This window comes from Canis aureus, chromosome 30 (assembly GCF_053574225.1).
Source record: "Canis aureus isolate CA01 chromosome 30, VMU_Caureus_v.1.0, whole genome shotgun sequence".
Taxonomy (NCBI): Eukaryota; Metazoa; Chordata; class Mammalia; order Carnivora; family Canidae; genus Canis; species Canis aureus.
The window spans coordinates 31,357,258-31,376,478 of NC_135640.1; the positions used below are offsets into that span (position 1 = coordinate 31,357,258).

Below are 19,221 nucleotides of genomic sequence, written 5' to 3' on the forward strand. Positions count from 1 at the left end.
CATTAGTGGAATAATTACCAATTTAATACTTAAGAGTACCAACTCAAATATTTTAAAGCCTACAAAGAACACTTTATAGGATAAAGACAACAGGATTTTTGGGGTACCAAATAAATCAAATACCTACTAGCTCCCTCCAGCTTATAACTTAAAACCAAACATTACAGCAAAATTCACAAGAAAAAATATTAAAATGTAAAAAGTTCTATTAAAAATTAGGTATTATCATTAAAAAAACTACTTTCTAGAATTTTCTTCCAGTTTTCTTTGAATGTTATTCATACTAGATTGGTGCTCTAATGTTCTAATTTAAATGTTAAAAAACACTAACTATAAAAAAATAAAAATTCTGGGCAGAGAAATCCAAGCTAAGTGAAATCACCACAAATCAAATACCAATTTTAAACTAATTACTGAATGTGATGGTAAAACTATTTATCCTGTAAGAAGTTTTAAGGATAACCATTGCATGAAAGCAAACACACCCATTTAAGTATACAATAACTCACAAACCAATTCTGTACACATAATTTCTTGAAGTGTCCAAATTTGGGAACATCAACTCAAATGCTTATTGAGTTCATGCAGGGATGTGTCGAAACCAAGTCTGAAGGGCATCATACCACTGTCTAGCAATTCACTCTGGAGGCCACCAATCTGTGACTTCTGCATTTGATCTTTGGTAACCAAAATTATAAGTAGGAAGCAATCTTAAAAATACCCAATTCTTATTTATAAATTTCACCATCATCTATAGCAATGTGACAAAACTAGGGAGACTCTGCATGTTAACAATTAATGAATAGATGTATCTGACAAGAGAAAAGGCTTTAATTTTCCACAAAAGGAAGGAGTCCAAGTTAGCAAATTTTTCCTTGAAATGATTATTTTGGATATACTGGTAACACAGAGATATGTAACACAAACAAACATTTTTTTGTGTATTTTTTTTATTGTCTGCAACACCAAAGTAACCCAAATTTCACATTTACAATGAGCTTTTTAATAAAAATAAACTATACATATTAGAGATACATGTTATACAAGTTTTTGAAAAGTAAACACATACACTTATACAGTAAAGAGAATAAACTGAATTGCTATTATCATTAATATTCCTTCTCTCCTAAATGATCAACAACTGTTACCAATAGCTTTTATGAAACCACCACTGTCCTGTTTTGGAGTGTGTGGCACTAAGAATGGATTTCTTCAAAATTAAGTGATAATGAAGTATTACTGTGCATCATATAACTTCATATTTTCAGACTACCAGTTACTAAAATAATCAGGATCTCTATAAGACGGAGGTTTAGTTCTCTACAAATTTGGTAGTGTGGTGGTAGCTCAGCCCAATTCCATAAACAGGTAATCATCTATTCCAAACTAACCACACTTAACATCTGATCATTCAGAAAATTCTTTAAGCCAATCCTTGCAGAACTGCATTGCCTTTTCTCCATATCATCAGGCCTTACTACTGAATTAAAAAAAAAAAATTTATTGGGAGTTCCATTTGCCAACATATAGCATAACACCCAGTGCTTATCCCTTACTACTGAATTTTGGGAGATCTGATGAACAGTTGTTTGGCCCCTGCTACTTTAAAAACATTCTTGCCATGTTTCAGAAATTAAGATCCAAGAACTCAGTTAAGTCCCAAGGATAGGTTCATCTTCCCTTGAAAGAAAACTATCTGAGTATCATGAGTGAGAATACAGATATTATGCTATTTCAAAGAAATACCATTATGACTAACATGTACTTCCCTCAGTAAGCCAAGTGATAGTACTTGAATATGTGTGAATTTCTGACTTGGTCTAATCTACCATGAAAATATAGGAGTCAACTATGTCAAGATACATTTTTTCCCCTAAAAAGTTTGCTTCCTTTGCTAACAAATAGAACAGTTTAAAATGAATCATAGCTAAAGTACTATAATGAGAATTACAAAGTATAGATCTTCTTGTTTAGATTTTTCAAATATGACCCAAGACACTCCTTACCTGTAATAAGCACCTACCATCACCAATGGCCTACCCTGTGGCAGGTCCCACATCAGTCGTTTTATATACATAAGCCCACAGAATCACAACACCCTGGTGTGTCATTTTTATTCTTTTTTTTTTTTTTTAAACAGATGAAGAAACTGGAGTTTCATATCATCTTCTAGGCTTAAAGTTTTCTGGTACAGCATAGCATTTCTTTTTATTATCATAAGAGAAAACATTAGAGCACCAAGAAGAAAAGTTGAAAGCATCTTAGAATTCTAATATTCTATTACTTGGTTAACATATCAGCAATATCCCAACCTAATTAGTAATCCTCAGTGCCGCAGTATTACATGTGATTACTGCATTTTTTAATCAAAATGCTGGAACTGTGATTCCTCTTTTGGATAAATCTTCCTTTATTTGCACACACATTAAAAAGTCTCCTTTCTCTAAAGCTAAAAATTTATGGGATATTCAAGATTTCTAATTGAAGGAAAATGAAAGGTTTTCTTTCTCATGACGGGAACTCAACTGTTATTTTAGTTAAAAGTACTTATTTTAACAAAACAGTTTTCATTTTTATGTCATATTTTGATCTTTCCAGACTTAGGACAGCCTTTAATTTCTAAATTTTATTTTGAAAGTTATAGACAAAGATCATCATCAGAAGTATAACAGCCCTGCACTGAAAACCATCCATCTATCTGTTTACTTAAGTAAGAAATGTCCCTCTCTCATGAAGATTCTATTCTAGTACGTATTTGGGAGAGAGAAGGCAGTAAAGACATACAAAGAGGGATGTCAGGTAATGACAGATGCTAAGAAATATAATTATTTTTCTAGCAATGCTTAACTTCCTAAGTTTGTTTTTCGAGGTCACCAACTTTTGATCTGTGCTTTATCTTGTTTCACATGTTAGATGCAGAGTTTAAATTATGCATCTCAGTAGTGATAAGAAGTAAAGGGCAGAGTCTTCAAGACCTAAATGTTAAAAATTAGAGGCAGGCTACTTATTCTTCAAGGTTATTTGAAAGTAGTGGTTATTAAACTCTTGAGGATGAAGAAAGCTTTCATTCAGTAAATTTACTAACACCAGAAAAAAACCACAAATGCATGCCATTTTGTAAGGAGTTTCAGGTGACCTAATATCCATGGATGCTAGACTAGGAAATTTCATTACAAAGAGAATTCACAATCAGAGTGTCAGTGTGAGGTGGAGGAAAGGGGCTATCAGAAAATACTATCCAACTCAGATTCTGTGATTCCTATGCAATCATCTTATTACAAATATGAAAAACAAAATGCTAACAAAACAGATCCAAAGACTTTAAGGTTTCCTGGCTCCTAGAACAATGTTCCTTCTACTACATGATTTTTCATTATGGTGTAGACCTCTTAAGCAACTTCCTCATTAAACAAACTACTTCTTATCATTATGAGGACTACTGCCACATTACTGGTGACAAATTTTAATCCCAAATCCTCTTTTACCATTACCAGGTCTGTGTACTAAGGGAAATAAAAAGCAAGTTTATTATCAGACTAAGCTCAGTCTTAGAGAGGTCAGAAGACAGCATGCTATTTGAAAACAAATTGATTTTTATTATAAACGTAGTATATGCACAAAGTAAAAATTTCCAACAGCACTGAAAGGTGTAGGCGAAAGTGAAAGTCCTGCATCACAAACTAATGTTCAATAGTCCTACATCTCAGAGGCAACTAATGTGCTCTTTCTCACCTTAAAAAAAATCTAAGATTATGAAAGCACACATGTGCACATACATATACCTCTGAAAGAAAAAATGGGCTCACAGGACTAGAATGTTATAATACGGAGGATGAATTAACTATCCATTAGGGGAATCAGGTGTTAATGATACTTGGCAAAACCACTTCAAAATACAGTAATTTATTTAAAAGATGGTCACCGTAACAAGTATATGAAATAAGCATTTATAATTCAAGCAAGCAAGGGTAAAGCCTCTTAAAAGATGTAAACAATCTAAATCATACTTCCCTTGATTATAGTAAAATTGTGGGTAAAGAGTACAACAGATAAGCTAGCAAGAGAAAATTGAGGGGTGAGAAAGCATTGCCTCAGACTGTACAACTGTCACTCAGACAATAAAGCCATTTTATTACAATATATCAGAGAATTTCTTTGCTAGCCAACAGAGAATGCTGCCACAGCCCAGGGTTTTATAAAAATTGGTCCAGACAGGAAAAAATTCTAAGTTGTCAAATAAGTGCTATCTCTTAAAAAGCTGGATGTCTGGGGTTATATCAATCACAGACTTCGTAACCAATTCCTTCTCAGAGATTCATCACTTTCCTATACCAAATTAAGATGTACAAATCCACACTTTTCTTCAGGACAAACAAACATGATTTCATCTTTGAGGTTGTCTCTTGGGCTACTCTTGGTAAAGACCAAGTGCACATATTTAAGAGGAAGATCTTCCTCAAAGAAAAATATCAGTCTCACAGAACATTTTATCAATGTTAGTTAGCATTATTTAAAAAAAAAAAAAAAAAAAACCTAACTTGGGTGGGGGAAAAAAAACTGATAAAAAAATTAACTTACCAAGAAGTGAAACAGGCTGGGTTACAGGAGGGGTGGGCAGATTCGTGGGTGCAGCAGGTGGCACAGCAGAGCCATACATTTTCACACTGTCACCAGACTCGGCGTTTCCTCTAGCCCCAGACACCACTGTTGGAATGGGATTTCCAATAGATAAGTCTTTTGTAGTGTCTTCATTTATACCAGCGATAGTAGCTAAGGAATATAATTACATCAACATGTGAAGCTGAATAATTATCTCCCCAGTCAACATTCTTTTGCCATACTATACACCCTATATTGGTCCATTCTCCCTCCTACTCCCAACTCCAAGAGGACGAGTGAACACAAAGGAAAAACATGCTTACAGTTTGGGATGCTTATTGGTGGAGTGTGAGGAGGAGGAATAGATACTGGTGGAGTTATAGGAGGTGGGGGTCCAGGAGGAAGGAAACCTAGAACGAGAAAAAAGTCAATTTATGATGTGTACCTTATTTTGGGCCCTAAAAAAATGTCGTCTTAAACAACTCAGTGTACCTGGTGGCAAATGCATCGGATTAAATCCTGGGCGCAAAAATGGTGGAGGAGGTGGTGGAGGAGGAACACCAGGGCCAAAACCAGGAGGGGGAATGCCCAAAGGAGGTGTGAAAGTGGGCGGCTGAAGAGCACCAACTACAGGAGGACCAGGCTGATGTGGTGGGACCTGAAGACAAAGAAAAAATAATGAAGACATGTTCCCATCCATATGGTAAATGGAGATGAAGAAAAGATCTTGTTAAAAAAGTTATTTCTAAAATTGTGCTTATTGTGTGAATACATTTATATAATAACAGATGGTAATTACTGCCCACTATAAATAACAGAATTCAAATTTTTGTTCACTACTCTATGACAGCAAATTCACATTTTATCTCATGAGCATCGACTGGTGTTCTGAGAATATGGTATGTTAAAAAATCCACAAAAAAAAAAAAAGTTCCATGGTAAAGGTAAGTGTGAGAAATGCAACTCTAAAAGCTACCTGGCAATTTACAGTGCTTAAGATCACAGATTCTCTACCTCCTCCCCTTTTTATTTTATTTTTATTTTTTAATTTTTATTTATTCATGATAGTCACAGAGAGACAGAGAGAGGCAGAGACACAGGCAGAGGGACAAGCAGGCCCCATGCACCGGGAGCCCGACGTGGGATTCGATCCCGGGTCTCCAGGATCGCGCCCTGAGCCAAAGGCAGGCGCCAAACTGCTGCGCCACCCAGGGATCCCACCTTCTCCCCTTTTAACTAGCTTTGTGACCCTGAGGTATGTTATTTGGATTAAAGAGATAATACATGTTAAGTGCTAGTGCCTGTCACTTAAACACCCCAAAAATGTTGCTATTAAAAAAAAAAAAAAAAAAAAAAAAGAGAGAGGATCAAATTTAATGCATTAGTCAGATTTCTTTAAATGAGTGATGCTATACATTGAATCTTATTTAGAGCCTGTGCTGGATGGGCATGTCCAAAAGATCAATTAAAGAATTTGCCAAAAAAAAAAAAAAAAAATTGCCAATGTAGGAAATCAAGTTTATAAAATATGACAACTAATGTATCAAAGCATAGAATTTTCTCCTTACACAGGGAAAATCAAGGGGCGAGGCAACCCACTTTTGTGATAGCTCAGATTTATCTGATTCAGATTTAATCTGAAAAAAGTGAAAAAAGGTACAGGAAACATGCTGAGTATTTAACATACGTTATCTCATTTAATCCCCACAACAGCTCTGACCTAGGAACACCAGAGCCAAAGCCAAGAAAGAAAAGGGATTCTGTGCATTTATAGATAGGAAATTAAAACTTAGATTAGGTGACTTGCCCAAAGTCACCTTTGGAGCAAATGTAGAAAATGAACAGTGGAGCTGGGATTCAAACTATGTTCTGTCAGAATCCAGATTCTCTCCTCTGAAGTAACACACTGACCAGATAGCAGAGGTTTAAAAATATACCTTCATGTTAAATGGCCATTTATTTAAAAATTTCATGATAGCACCACAAATTGAAAATTAAGAAATTCTCAAAAAACACCTCTTTTCCCCTCAAAACGGGCTTACTGGGATAAATACTTTTCAAGTCTCCTCAGAACATAAAAGTCCCCGAAGAATATAGAGATCCAATAAAAGAAAACAAGAGGAAGACGAATATAAAAAATGCTATTAGGTTTGCACCTCAAGTCTGAAACACAATGAATAATCTAGATAGATGTAAGGCAATATGAATTTATTTTGATTTTATTGTTTATGAAAAAATATGTTGAGTTTATAAACAGTTAAGTTCAACACACTAAAATATGAATATGCACATTTATGTACTCATGTCTTTGAACATTAATCTAGACATACATCTAAGTTTCAGAAAGGTTTATCTTTCAGACACAAGTTTAAATAGTGCTCCAAATATTCTTACCTGTGGAGGTGGCACTGTTATAGGTGCAGGAACAGGAATAGGAGGGACAGGCACTGGTAAAGGTTTAGGTATGGGTGATACTGGTTCTGTATGTGAGGTTTCTGCCCCTCCATTTTGAGCAACTTCATTTTCATGCTTCTTGGGAATTCCTTTCCAATCTATGAGAGTTAAAGAAATTTAACAATACAAATTTAGCATTTTCAGTTTATATTTTAAATCTAGAAATCATTTTTTAAATGCTGATTATATAAAAACCAGCAGCATGATTATTATTAAAGAAATACCTATGGGGCAGCCCAGGTGGCTTAGCGGTTTAGCACCGCCTCCAGCCCAGGGCGTGATCCTAGAGACCCGGGATCGACTCCTACATCAGGCTTCCTGCATGAAGCCTGCTTCTCCCTCTGCCTGCCTCTCTCTGTCTCTCATGAATAAATAAATAAAATTTTTTAAAAAAAGAAATTCCTATGCTTACAAATATTAATTATTTAAACGAATGAACAATAACAAGCAAAAGAATGCCAATTTTGCCTGTCACACAATTGGTAGGTATTCTTTTACCTAAGTATTATATATATATGTATTAATTCAGTGAATTCTCCTAACCATCTATAAGTAGGTTCCATTATTACTCCCATTTTATATATGAGGAAAACAATTTGGAAATCAAGGAAAACAAGGTCACATACCAATAAGTGGCAGAAACGGGACTCAATATATACTTATCTGGCTTGAATCTATGGTCTTAACCACAATAGTGTACTGTCTGGATTAAAAATTCCGGGAGGGAGGAGTAAGGTTCTTTTTACTCTCATAGAAAGCTTGACACACAGGAGAGTCTTGATATCTATGCCTGAACAGAAACCTTACCCTACCCTTAAGTGAAAGCATCACGCACTATGCGGAAAGAGATCAAGGTATGGGAATGGCCCAGCATTGTTCCACTACTTTCTGGCTCTCGAACCAACTCCGTTTGCTTGAAACTCCTTTAATCACTTACTCTCTTTTGCCATATCACCCTGCACTCCTCCTTGTCCACCTCTCTATCGATCTCCAGGTCATGCCCACACCTGCTGTTTTCCCCACTATAATCCTACTGTCTGTCAATTTGGCATTTTTAATATTCAGGCCACAAGTAACTATACATATTTACTCTCGACTGCTTCTCTGAACATTTAAAGGCTTTCAAAGAAATTACTATGAAGCACTGAATTAAAACACAGTACCAGTAATGTTCACTTTGACTCATTTGATACATTAGAGATTTTCACAGTGAAAAATCCTACTTAAGATCTATTTACACTATAATGATTAACACAATTAGTATTATTTATGTCTGAATTTATCATACTAAATAGAAGTTGTATTAAGGGCAAAGACTGTATCTGTCTTATTTACCATTGTTTCCTCAGTTTTTAATGGAGAGACTGGCACATAGTGGTTACTTGAGAAATCTCAAAAATCACTTCCTATTGTGAAGTACATTTTTCATATGTACAATCAAGAAAATAGATGAATCTTAAGAGAAATTAAATACTGCTTTACCTGGATTAAGTGTATCACTGTCCAACATCCCTCCTTCACAAAAACTCTCCAGTTCTTCAGGCTTGACTTTGTCCCATGGAATATAAGTAACACCCAGTTCTACATCCCAATACTGCTTATAATCTGCCTTTATTCCTTTGTTCAAAGCCCAGGCAATCTACAGCACCAATAGTTAAATATAAAAAGAAAGGAAAGGAGAACATCAGTTTTGAGAGTTAACTGTTCCTCACATTTCTAATCACTCAGACCTGACCAAAAGAGCAAAGCAATCTGGCCTCACTATCCCCAGATTTCACTTTGACGTGAGGAAACTGGTTGACCTTTTCTCCTACTTTGTGCGAATTTAACCAGCATTACCCCCCTTATCCACTCCTCCAATCACTCACTTCTCAATTAGCCAAAATAAAACTTAGAGAAAAGGAAAATAATGTTATCAGGAAGAGGCCAAATGAAGTTCCCTGCACAGCCCAGCATACTGGGGACCACGTCCCAAAGTCTTGGGTAGCTTAGAATTTATATAAGATCAGACAAAAATCCTTTTGCAGTGCAATCAAAGGGTAGAGCAGAGTGTTATGACACTGAGGAAATGTAGACTCTGGCCCCTAATGGAAGAATATCCATGTACCTATATCTTTTTCTCTATCCCAGTGAGTATTTTAAATAGCTTATTCTAAGAATGAGATAGCAAACTTTAAAAATGTATAAAATCCAGAAGCACCTGGCTGGCTCAACTGGAAGAGCATGTGACTCTCAATCTCGGGGTCGTGACTTAAAAGCCCCACATTAGGCATAGAGATTACTTAAATAAAACTTTAAAAAATGTTCAAGACGTATAAAATCCAAGAAATCTTGAATGACAAAATACTTTACTAAAAGACATTATATTGGGCAGCCCCAGTGGTGCAGCGGTTTAATGCCGCCTGCAGCCCAGGGTGTGATCCTGGAGACCCGGGATCAAGTCCCACATCAGGCTCCCTGCATGGAGCCTGCTTCTCTCTCTGCCTGTGTCTCTGCCTCTCTCTCTGTGTCACTCATGAATAAATAAATAAAATCTTAAAAAAAAAATACATTATATTAAAGCACAAATAAAAATACCTTGATGAACCTACCTCCATTTTTTGTTAAAAAATGAAATTCCACAAGAACCTAACATTTAAAATGTTAACATTTAGGAGATAACCTCTTTAAAAAAGATACATAGGAAATACCTCAGTGTCCAAAATTAGTTTTTAGAAAGCCAAGCAATATTATGTGTTAAAAAAAAAAAAAAATATTATGTGTTAAAATTTTTAAAAAATGAATTATAAGGTATAAAACTGTACCTTTATGGATTTCTGGTTCACTTTATAGTTTCCTCGGCTCAGTTTCTGCAGGGCACGATAAGCATCTTGCCTATGAACCATAACAATATAGGCACAACCTCTGGGAGGAATCATCTGCTCCAAAACATTTTAATATTATAAAATATAACAAAACCAAAGAGCAATAGAATAAATAATAACCAGTTCCAACAACCCCCACTCTCCTGCCCCCCTCTCCCCACCCCACACCAAGACAGGTTCTATAATCCGAAGTTAACTTATCCTAAACTGGCAATTCAAGTTTGGTCTCAACTGCCAATTTTTAATAAACTTACAGTTCTCCAAGCTTTGTTAATATAGTTTTCTAGAAAAGGGTTTCAAATTAAACTTGGTTACCTAAGAAATGCGGTTAAATAGAGAATTCTAAATATGGACTCAACACCTACACTAGCCACATCTTCTACAAAGCTGGGCAAATGTAGCTTGGGTCTCAACTTCTTAATTTCATAAAATGACATTAATCACACCTGTCCACTGTCATTACATAATTTAATAAACACTCACATTAATTGATTCAATTGGACCAAACTCTTCTAGGAGACTGGCAACATCCTGTTGAGTAGTCCTTTTGTCCAGCTGTCCCACCCAGAGTGTAGTGCTACAAACTTAAAATAAAATTATAATCATAAATATATACATATGTGGTAATAAGCACTGTAACTTTGTACAATAAAAAGAAAACCACTGCAGAAAAAAAAAAGCACAAGTCACATGATACTATAAGGTTAAGTTGTAAATCCTATATACAACTAAAAACATTCTAAAAAACTGTGGGGAACGCCTGGGTGGCTCAGTGGTTTAGCACCTGCCTTCAGCCCAGGGCATGATCCTGGAGTCCCGGTATCAAGTCCCACATCGGGCTCCTTGCATGGAGCCTGCTTCTCCCTCTGCCTGTGTGTCTCTGCCTCTCTCTGTCTCTCATGAATGAAAAACAAAACAAAACTGTGGTAGTACTTCCATAAATGGAATAGGATAGTGAACAACGTAAGAGTTGAAAAAATCTGGCTCATTTGTGGACAGATCTAAAGACTTCATCTATGAAAACTCGGGCCAGAGGTGCAATAATCTGCCCAAGGTCACCCTTGGCAAGTGAGCAGCAGAAGACCTAATCCCAACTCTCTCAATCAACAACCAGCCCACACTTTTCTCCACTAATACCACTGTCCCTTACAGACTACCAAGCATACCTGAATGGTTTTTCTCTTATGCTGTGTCCTAGGTAATAAGCCTCCTGGAATCAGAGGCTTTACATATGCTCTACTTGCATTACAGATTAAAATTTCAATAATAACTATAACAACTACTTCAATAATAACTAGTAAATCTCAATAATATAACATACCTTATTAAATTTTAAATACATGATGAGATTCAGGAGATAATGCAAGCTAATATATTCTGTAAGCTAAATCTTTATAAAAGTTAATCTGGAAAAAAATAAAATTTCTCCATTATGTATAGGAGAACTAGTTAATTGCTTTCCATTTCATACATTAAATTCAAGACATTACTTTATTCCTTACCACTGTTTGGTTCACTCCTTATTACTGCCTTACATCTAGCTTAACCATCAAAGCAAATTCAAGGGTGTACCCCAAAGCACAAACAAGAGACAATAAAGCTTTATTATTATTTTTTTTAATAAAGCTTTATTTTACTAACAGTTATAAAACATTTTAAACCCAGGACATGAAAAAAATAATTCAAGTTTGAATGTAAAGGTTAATTTACCACTCGCAGTTTCTGGTTTGATTTGAGGAAGCCCTTTTTGTCGGCGTTCTCTTTCTTTTTCTCGATCTCGCCTTTCTTGGGACCGAGATCTAGGAGAATGCCGGCGTCTATCTCTGGACCGAGATCGAGAACGTCGATGACGGGACCTTCGAGATCTAGAGCCAGATCGAGATCGCCTTCTTTTTGGTGACCTAACATTTTCATGAGGTGGAGAATGGATAGAACATAGAGAAAAAACTGAAAATGTAAGCAGGTATTAATCTGAGAAAGAAAAAATGTTAACTAGGTAGTTTAATGTTTGGATATGTAATAATTCAATAGCAGAGAATTTGTTAAAAAATTTTTATATGTTGTAAGTTAAAAAGCATGCATGTATTTTAAATGAGGTTGCTAACTTTTAAGTGTCTCTCATCTTTGATAACTCCACACTATGGTTAATTATGTACTTGGGAGTTTAAGAAGCTGTCATCATTGAGAAAAATTGCTTATTGGTATCTATTTTTTCAGTTAACTTCTTTTCTGCAACAACTAAAAATATTATGATTATAGTATTACTAATTACCTTTTCACTGTTGTTGGCTGATAAGCTTGTAAAGCAACTTTGAATACATAGTTTCTATCATTTTAAGTATACATGCATACAGACATTGGAGCAACTCAAGGGGAAAAGCATGGGTAAGATGACTGACCTTAGTTTTTTACAGAACTACTTCTACTCCCACTCTACACATACAGACATACAAATATACCAAATGTTATTAACACTGTGTATCTAAAAATAATCCCATTTTCATTTTAATGTCTCCTAAAACATACAGGATTGGAAAAACATTTTTTATCAATTACCTGGATGCTGACCTAGATCTTGACTTTCTGTTATCAGACATGTGCCGCTTAACCTCTTGAATACAAGGCTGTTCTACTTCCATTTCCTTTAAAAATAAAAAACAAAAAACAAAAACAACCACACATCATTAAATGAGAAAACCGGAAATTAGAGAGGCAAGATGACAACAAAATCTAAAAAAAGTTAAATTACAAATCTCTTGCCTTGACAATTTTTTTCTACTTGCTTGACACCACATTACTACTTTAATGACTGCTTCCCATCAGTGAGGAAAAATTTTTTTATATGGTTCACAAAATTAGAAGAAACACTTCTTGACTTCTAGAAACTCATAGAGGTTACATACAATGTTACTAAACCATTGATTACAGTGGTGAACCAGGCATTGGTTAAACATTCTATACTCTATCTCAGTCCTCACAGAATCCTATGGAAATGGGTGTTATTAATACGACCACTTTTCAGATGCTTCAGGCACAGAGAGGGTGAATATGTGGCCCAATGAACAAACTTTCTTCACATTTAAAAATGAGGATCACAAGCAAACAGGCAGGAATCTGTACATTAAATCAAGGAAAAGCAATTTGAGAATAAAGTTTTACCTGATGTGCCTTCTGTGTAAGTGGTTCATTTTGTGCCTGGAAAGAAGCTTGGAAAGGCTGCTGCACGGGTGGAGTTGGAGGAATCACAGACTGAGCCATGGGAGGAAATGGAGGTGTAGGAAGAAGGCCAAATCCTGGCATCTGTCCATTAGGAGGAAGTGGAACCTTTTGTTTTTTAAGAAAGTGTGTGAGTAGATTTTAAATAACAGATATCAAAAATAATTACGAAAAATCCTTAGTTACTGGATATAAAACTAAAATATCTTCAATAAATTTGATCAAGGAAAAACTATGTAGTGACACCCAATGATTAACCATTTCCATAGGTATAATATATATTTGAAGAACTGTTACATATCTAAGTACACAGGCTAAAAATCCTATAACTTATTTTTTAAATTATGAATACACAGGCTTGACTTTATATATTTAAAGACAATTGCATTTATATGAGGAACAATGTGACAGACTAAAAGTCAGAGAAGTACTGCATTGCAAACTGTCTCCCTTCAACTTCAAAGGCCTTTTGGGAGGTAGAGTGGCACTGATGTACAGGTTCATACTTTTTAAAAATTCCAAGGGGAGTTTCAATTAACATGCCTACTTTTAGGGTTTAGAATACCCTAATAATAAACCACAACATAACACATTTCTGCATGTGCCATTCCAATACTGACAATATTAAAAGTATAATTACAGGGGTCCCTGGGTGACTCAGTCGGTTAAGCGTCTGCCTTCGGCTCAGGTCATGATTTCAGGGTCCTGGAATCAAGCCCTGTGTCAGCCCTATGTTGAGCTCCTTGCTCAATGAGAGCCTGCTTCTCTTCCCTCCACCCCCATGTCCCTCCCCTACGCTCATGCTCTCTCGTTCTTGCAAATAAATAAAATCTTTAAAGAAGTGTAATTATTGTCACAAAGTATTCTTTCTAATTTATTTATAAGCTTTCAGTAACTGTTAAACATATTTTAAACAAGCTTATAAAAGACTTCCCAAACTTCATTCATCAATAAGTCATTAAAATCACAGTATTAACTTCCTGTTAGCAAATTACAGAATGGACCAAACATAATACACATAAGAAGATGAATATGCTCTGAAGAGATTTCTGAGAACTCTTTCTAAACCAAGACTATGAAGTAGTTATTTCCCAAGGCTGGTTATAAAAGAGAATCTACAGAATTTTAATACAGATTCTTTAGATTTGACTACAGTAGTGGATCCCTATACCTCTATAATTTAGCTGTGTAGTCAAGTTTAGGAAATTCTAAATAGAAGATCTGCTGAAATAAACCCAAAAAACAAACCCTTACTAACTTGAGGTTATCCAGAGTACTTTGTTCCTTTCACTGCAGATTTCACAAACCATATTCCTGAATGCTGAGAACTAAAAACCCTCTTCAGCATCTCAACATTTACACCAAAAAAGGCTCAACACAAGAGAGAAAGAGCTACACCATTAAGCAAGCCAGGTCCCTGAAACAGAACTATAATCTCTAAATGATTTTAACAAAAACACCTATTATTAAATTACAAGCATGTAATATTTAGTATGCTTGTTTTAATTAAAGCTTTAAAAAAAAAACTCAAATCAATTATATACTCAACAGCTTTGATTGCAGCTGCAGTACTACTTAGCCAAACACACAGCTAAATATAATGGTCTGTGAAGTGCAATCCATATGCTCTAATGAATAGATTTTCACTTTAAAACTCAGCGGCAAGAAAAATGTGTATACCTGATGGTGCACTGGATCCTGCTGTATTGCCATAATTCGAGGCTGAAACTGATCCATATTTTGATGTTGTGTATATGCTGGCTGCTGCATGCCATCTCCAGGAAACCCACTAAAAAAAGATGAGCAATCTTTTTATCCATTCAAAAACACATAAGATTCTAAGCCACATTTTTATACCAGAGACATTAAGAATGTGTTGTTCAGAAGTCATTAATAATCAGTATCTTACTGAATCATGTACTTGCCTACACTGATTTATACATTTACCATTGTTCCCAAAATAAAAGCCATTTTTAACTATAAATCTGGTAGGATCTCCTCCCCATTCAAGTGAAGACCGTATCATAATTTTAAAAAACAATGACTATGTGAGTCCACTTACACACATTTTTTTGGATATAGTACAGTATTATAAATATATTTTCTCCTCCATTATTGTCTTAACATTTTTTTTTTCCTAGCTTACTTTATTGGAACACAGTATGTTAATACATATACAAGCTGTGTACAGGTTCGGCCTCTGGTGAACAGTAGGCTATGTTTTGGGGAGCCAAAAGTTATGATGTGGGTTTTCAATTCTGGGCAGGCTGGCACACCTAACTAACCACCATGCTGTGCAAGGGTCAAATGCACTTGTGTTATACCTTATAATGATTCCCAAACTCTGTACCCACTGAGGAGCGCAGGAAAGAAACTTACAAGGGTGCCTGTGGAGGGGAAGCGGCAGGTGTGGTGGTGGGCGCGGTGGCGGTGGGCGCTGGAGGAGCAACCGCCACAGTAGGTGTGGCGGTGGCAGTGGCGGCGGCATCTTCCTTCTTTGATTCTTCCACAGCTTCTGGTTCATCATCATAATCAAATCTATCAAGTAGCTTCTGGAATAGGTATATCAATATTTTAAAACTGGTATGTGGGGGGACATGCCTGGGTGGCTCAGTCAGTTAGGTGTCTGCCTTTTCAGCTAAGGTCATGATCCTGGGGTCCTGGGATTGAGCCCTGTGTTGGGCTCCCCGCTCTGTGAAAAGTCTGCATCTTTCTCTGCCTAACCCCCATAATCTCAAATCTTAAAAAAAAAAAAAAAAAAAAAAAATTTAAAAATTGGGATTCGGATACACTACACAAGACTGATAAAAACAAGGGATGTTTCCTAACATCTGTGATCCAGCACACTGTCATATACCATCTCACGTTCCCACTTGCCTCTTAGGATCTTGGTTCACAGACAAACCACTGCCACATAAATGCCATCTGAAAAAGATTTTTTTATTCTGCTTTTCTTCACCAATTAGAAGAGCAGTATTTTCTTTCTGATTATTTTGTGTATGGTTATTTTGTTAATTTAGCAATATAAATATGAAAATACTCTCTTTTACACACTAAAAACTTTTGGAACTTTGCATGCATGAAAATGGGTATACATTTTCAGTTAACTGTAAAATGTACCAAGACCATCTTATCTAATTAATCACTATAAATGCCTAAAGAAAAATGTCTGTATGCTGGTTGCTCAAAAACATACTGAGAGGACCAAAAAAAAAAAAAGAATGGCATAGACAGGGACATGAAAAACTTACTACCTGGGCTCTAGTTTCTTCCTTAGGACTTCACAGCTCATGTCAGATTACCAGAAACAAGGAGGAGAGGGAGGAGAGGGAGGAGAGGGAGGGAGGGAGGGAGGGAGGGAGGGAGGAAACCCCAGCACTTCACAAGATCACGTGTCTGGAAGAAGAGTCATTTAAAAATAAGATGACCTCTGTTCAGAAAGGGAGGAAGGGAACACTACAAACACCTACTACTACTTCTATTACTACCTACTGTGTTTAAATACCTACATATGCTATTTCATCACACAAGCCTGCAACATAGACGAAGTTTAGATACAGTTTCTTCTTTTTACAGACAAGGAATCTAAGGACCAGGTGATTAAGAAACATTACTAGAGCTGCAAAGTCAGCAAATGGTAGAAACTAGGATGTGGACACTACTTCAAAACTCTCAGTCCCTGGCATTCAACAAGCAGTCTTTTCCCTCAAGCTGTGCCCATTCTGGCCATAGATTTTCAACTTCAAATTCCTAAACTTACGTTGTTCTGTCTAGAAATTATGATTCTACTTTACTGGACAACAGGTTCCTAAATTAGAAAGGAAAGTCAAAAAAAAGAAAAGAAAGAAAGGAGGAAAGGAAAAGGAAAAGGAAAAGGAAAAGGAAAAGGAAAAGGAAAAGGAAAAGGAAGGAAGGAAGGAAGGAAGGAAGGAAGGAAGGAAGGAAGGAAGGAAGAAAGAAAGAAAGAAAGAAAGAAAGAAAGAAAGAAAGAAAGTAAGTAAGTAAGTAAGTAAGTCTCCTTCTTGGACAACACTTTTTCTTTGTAATTCTAGGTCATGTCATTAAGTTATTGTAACTGAGCGATCTGATTATGACCCAGGCAGACACCTTGTTGTTTTACATACACTGGCATATCTAGCCCTCACAGCAACAGTTAAGTGTAGGCATTACCATCACTACTTTACAGTGCTGCACACTGAATATATAAGTAACTCAGCATCAAGACAGAGTCAGTGACAGGAGTCAAAATTAAAGCTCAGATTTAGATTGTCTAAAAAAAAAGCAAAACCTTTGGTCTTTGACATTTATCATCTATGGATATGTTCTTTAAAGTTTTTGGATTTCTACCTATTGCTTTGGAAAATGATTTGAAGCAATCACAAAATTAAACTGAGATCTAAAAAGACATTTTTTTGCTTTTTAGGAAACTGAACATCTAGGAAGCAGCCTAAATGAATTGTTTCCAATCAAGCTGTTCTACTAGCTTAAAACAGACCTTTTACTCACAGGAAAAGCAAAGATTTTACTTTTCTAAATTTCACATAACTGACAAACACTGACCAACCAACTCACTTGAGGTAAAATAGAGGAATTACAATTCAAATTAAAAACAACAACGAAAGGATTCCATCAGCATTATTGTTATTCAACTTTTTTGGTTGTTATTCAACATTTTTGGAAGTCCTAGCCCCCAGTACATTAAGAAAAAGAAACAGGCATAGATATTGAAGAGGAAAAGTCATATTTAGTAGCTTTCCAGAAATCTGAGAACATCAACTAGAAAACTAAGTGTTTAATGTCATGACCATTTAAAAGATAAAAGAAATGAACATGAAAAATGACTAAATACTCTGGGAATAAATGATGCAATCAACGCATAACACTTGTATGAAAAAAGATTTTATTTTATTTATTTTTTTTGAAAAAAGATTTTAATAGAGATTCTGTGTAAGCTCTTGGTACTTCTTAAATTAATCTATAAATATTAAAATTTATGCTAAAGTTCATCTTGAAAAATATGTTGTAATGGTTAATTGTATCAATTTGGCTACCTTACAGTGCTTAGCTGTTTGGTCAAATATCCATGTAGATGTTCCTGTGAAGGTCTTTTAAAAATGTGATTAACATTTATTATTTTTAAATTAACAGAATTTGAATAAAGAAACGCCCTCCATAATTTGGGTGGACCTCAACTACTCAGCCAAAGGCCTTAGTTAGGACTTAGGTTTCCTAAAGAAGGAATTCTCTCAAGACAGCAACAAAGAAACCTTGCCCTGTAGAATTCAGACTCAAAACTGCAACGTTAACTCTTACCTAAATTTCCAGCCTGCCTTCTGCCCTACAAATTTCAATCTGCCAGCCTCCACAACTACATCAAATAATTCCTTAGAAATCAATCTCTCTCTCTCCCCTTTCCCTCTAGTGTGTGTGTAATGAGTTTTTTTTTTTTTTCCCCTGGAGAACACAGACTAATACATATGCCATAGAGTCTGAAATGGAAGCAGTGTGTGTGATAAACTTGAAAATGAAATATAAAACACATAGATAAGCCTCAAGTATTTAAGTTGTTAAGATGCAGAAAATATATATTAGTGGGACTCAACAGTCCAAATGTCACAGACAGAAACAAATGAGAATTTAAAATTTAATGACAAAAAGTGAGGGAGAAGTGGTTATTTCCAAAAAGTTCAAGATTCAACTATATTGGGACGCCTGGGTGCCTCAGTGGTTGAGTGTCTGCCTTTGGCTCAGGGCATGATCCTGGAGTCCCGGGATCGAGTCCCACATCAGGCTTCCTCTGCATGGAGCCTGCTTCTCCCTCTGTCTATGTCTCTGCCTCTCTCTCTATGTGTCTCTCATGAATAAGTAAGCAAAATCTTAAAAAGAAAAAAAAAAAAAAAAAAAAGACTCAACTATATTGAACCCGTAGTTCTAAAATAGGTTCCAGATGGAATGAAGAGATAAACACAAAAAAACAAAAATAAAAAACTACCAAAATAAAAAAATACATGTGGGGAGAGTTTTCCTAAACTCTGAAAGAACATACACAAATCTGTTCCAAGCAGATAATTGCTTCTCTTTTTACTTT

The 19,221-nt window shown here is 35.7% G+C and overlaps 1 protein-coding gene across 3 annotated transcripts in view; it reads right to left on the reverse strand.

Moving 5' to 3' along the window:
* SCAF4 (SR-related CTD associated factor 4) overlaps positions 1–19,221 on the reverse strand; it is a 62,762-nt gene that overhangs the window by 14,835 nt on the left and 28,706 nt on the right. For 2 of the 3 annotated variants that reach the window (XM_077878970.1, XM_077878971.1), the window contains exons 8-19: positions 15,513–15,685; positions 14,814–14,922; positions 13,077–13,241; positions 12,474–12,559; positions 11,628–11,818; positions 10,401–10,501; positions 9,858–9,971; positions 8,536–8,692; positions 6,994–7,151; positions 5,092–5,257; positions 4,923–5,009; positions 4,579–4,770 (exon numbers count right to left, since the gene is read on the reverse strand). In XM_077878970.1, the coding sequence (XP_077735096.1) occupies positions 4,579–4,770; positions 4,923–5,009; positions 5,092–5,257; positions 6,994–7,151; positions 8,536–8,692; positions 9,858–9,971; positions 10,401–10,501; positions 11,628–11,818; positions 12,474–12,559; positions 13,077–13,241; positions 14,814–14,922; positions 15,513–15,685 (1,699 nt within the window). The remainder of the gene's footprint in view (positions 1–4,578; positions 4,771–4,922; positions 5,010–5,091; positions 5,258–6,993; positions 7,152–8,535; positions 8,693–9,857; positions 9,972–10,400; positions 10,502–11,627; positions 11,819–12,473; positions 12,560–13,076; positions 13,242–14,813; positions 14,923–15,512; positions 15,686–19,221) is intronic. The other variant, XM_077878972.1, reaches the window with a different exon arrangement.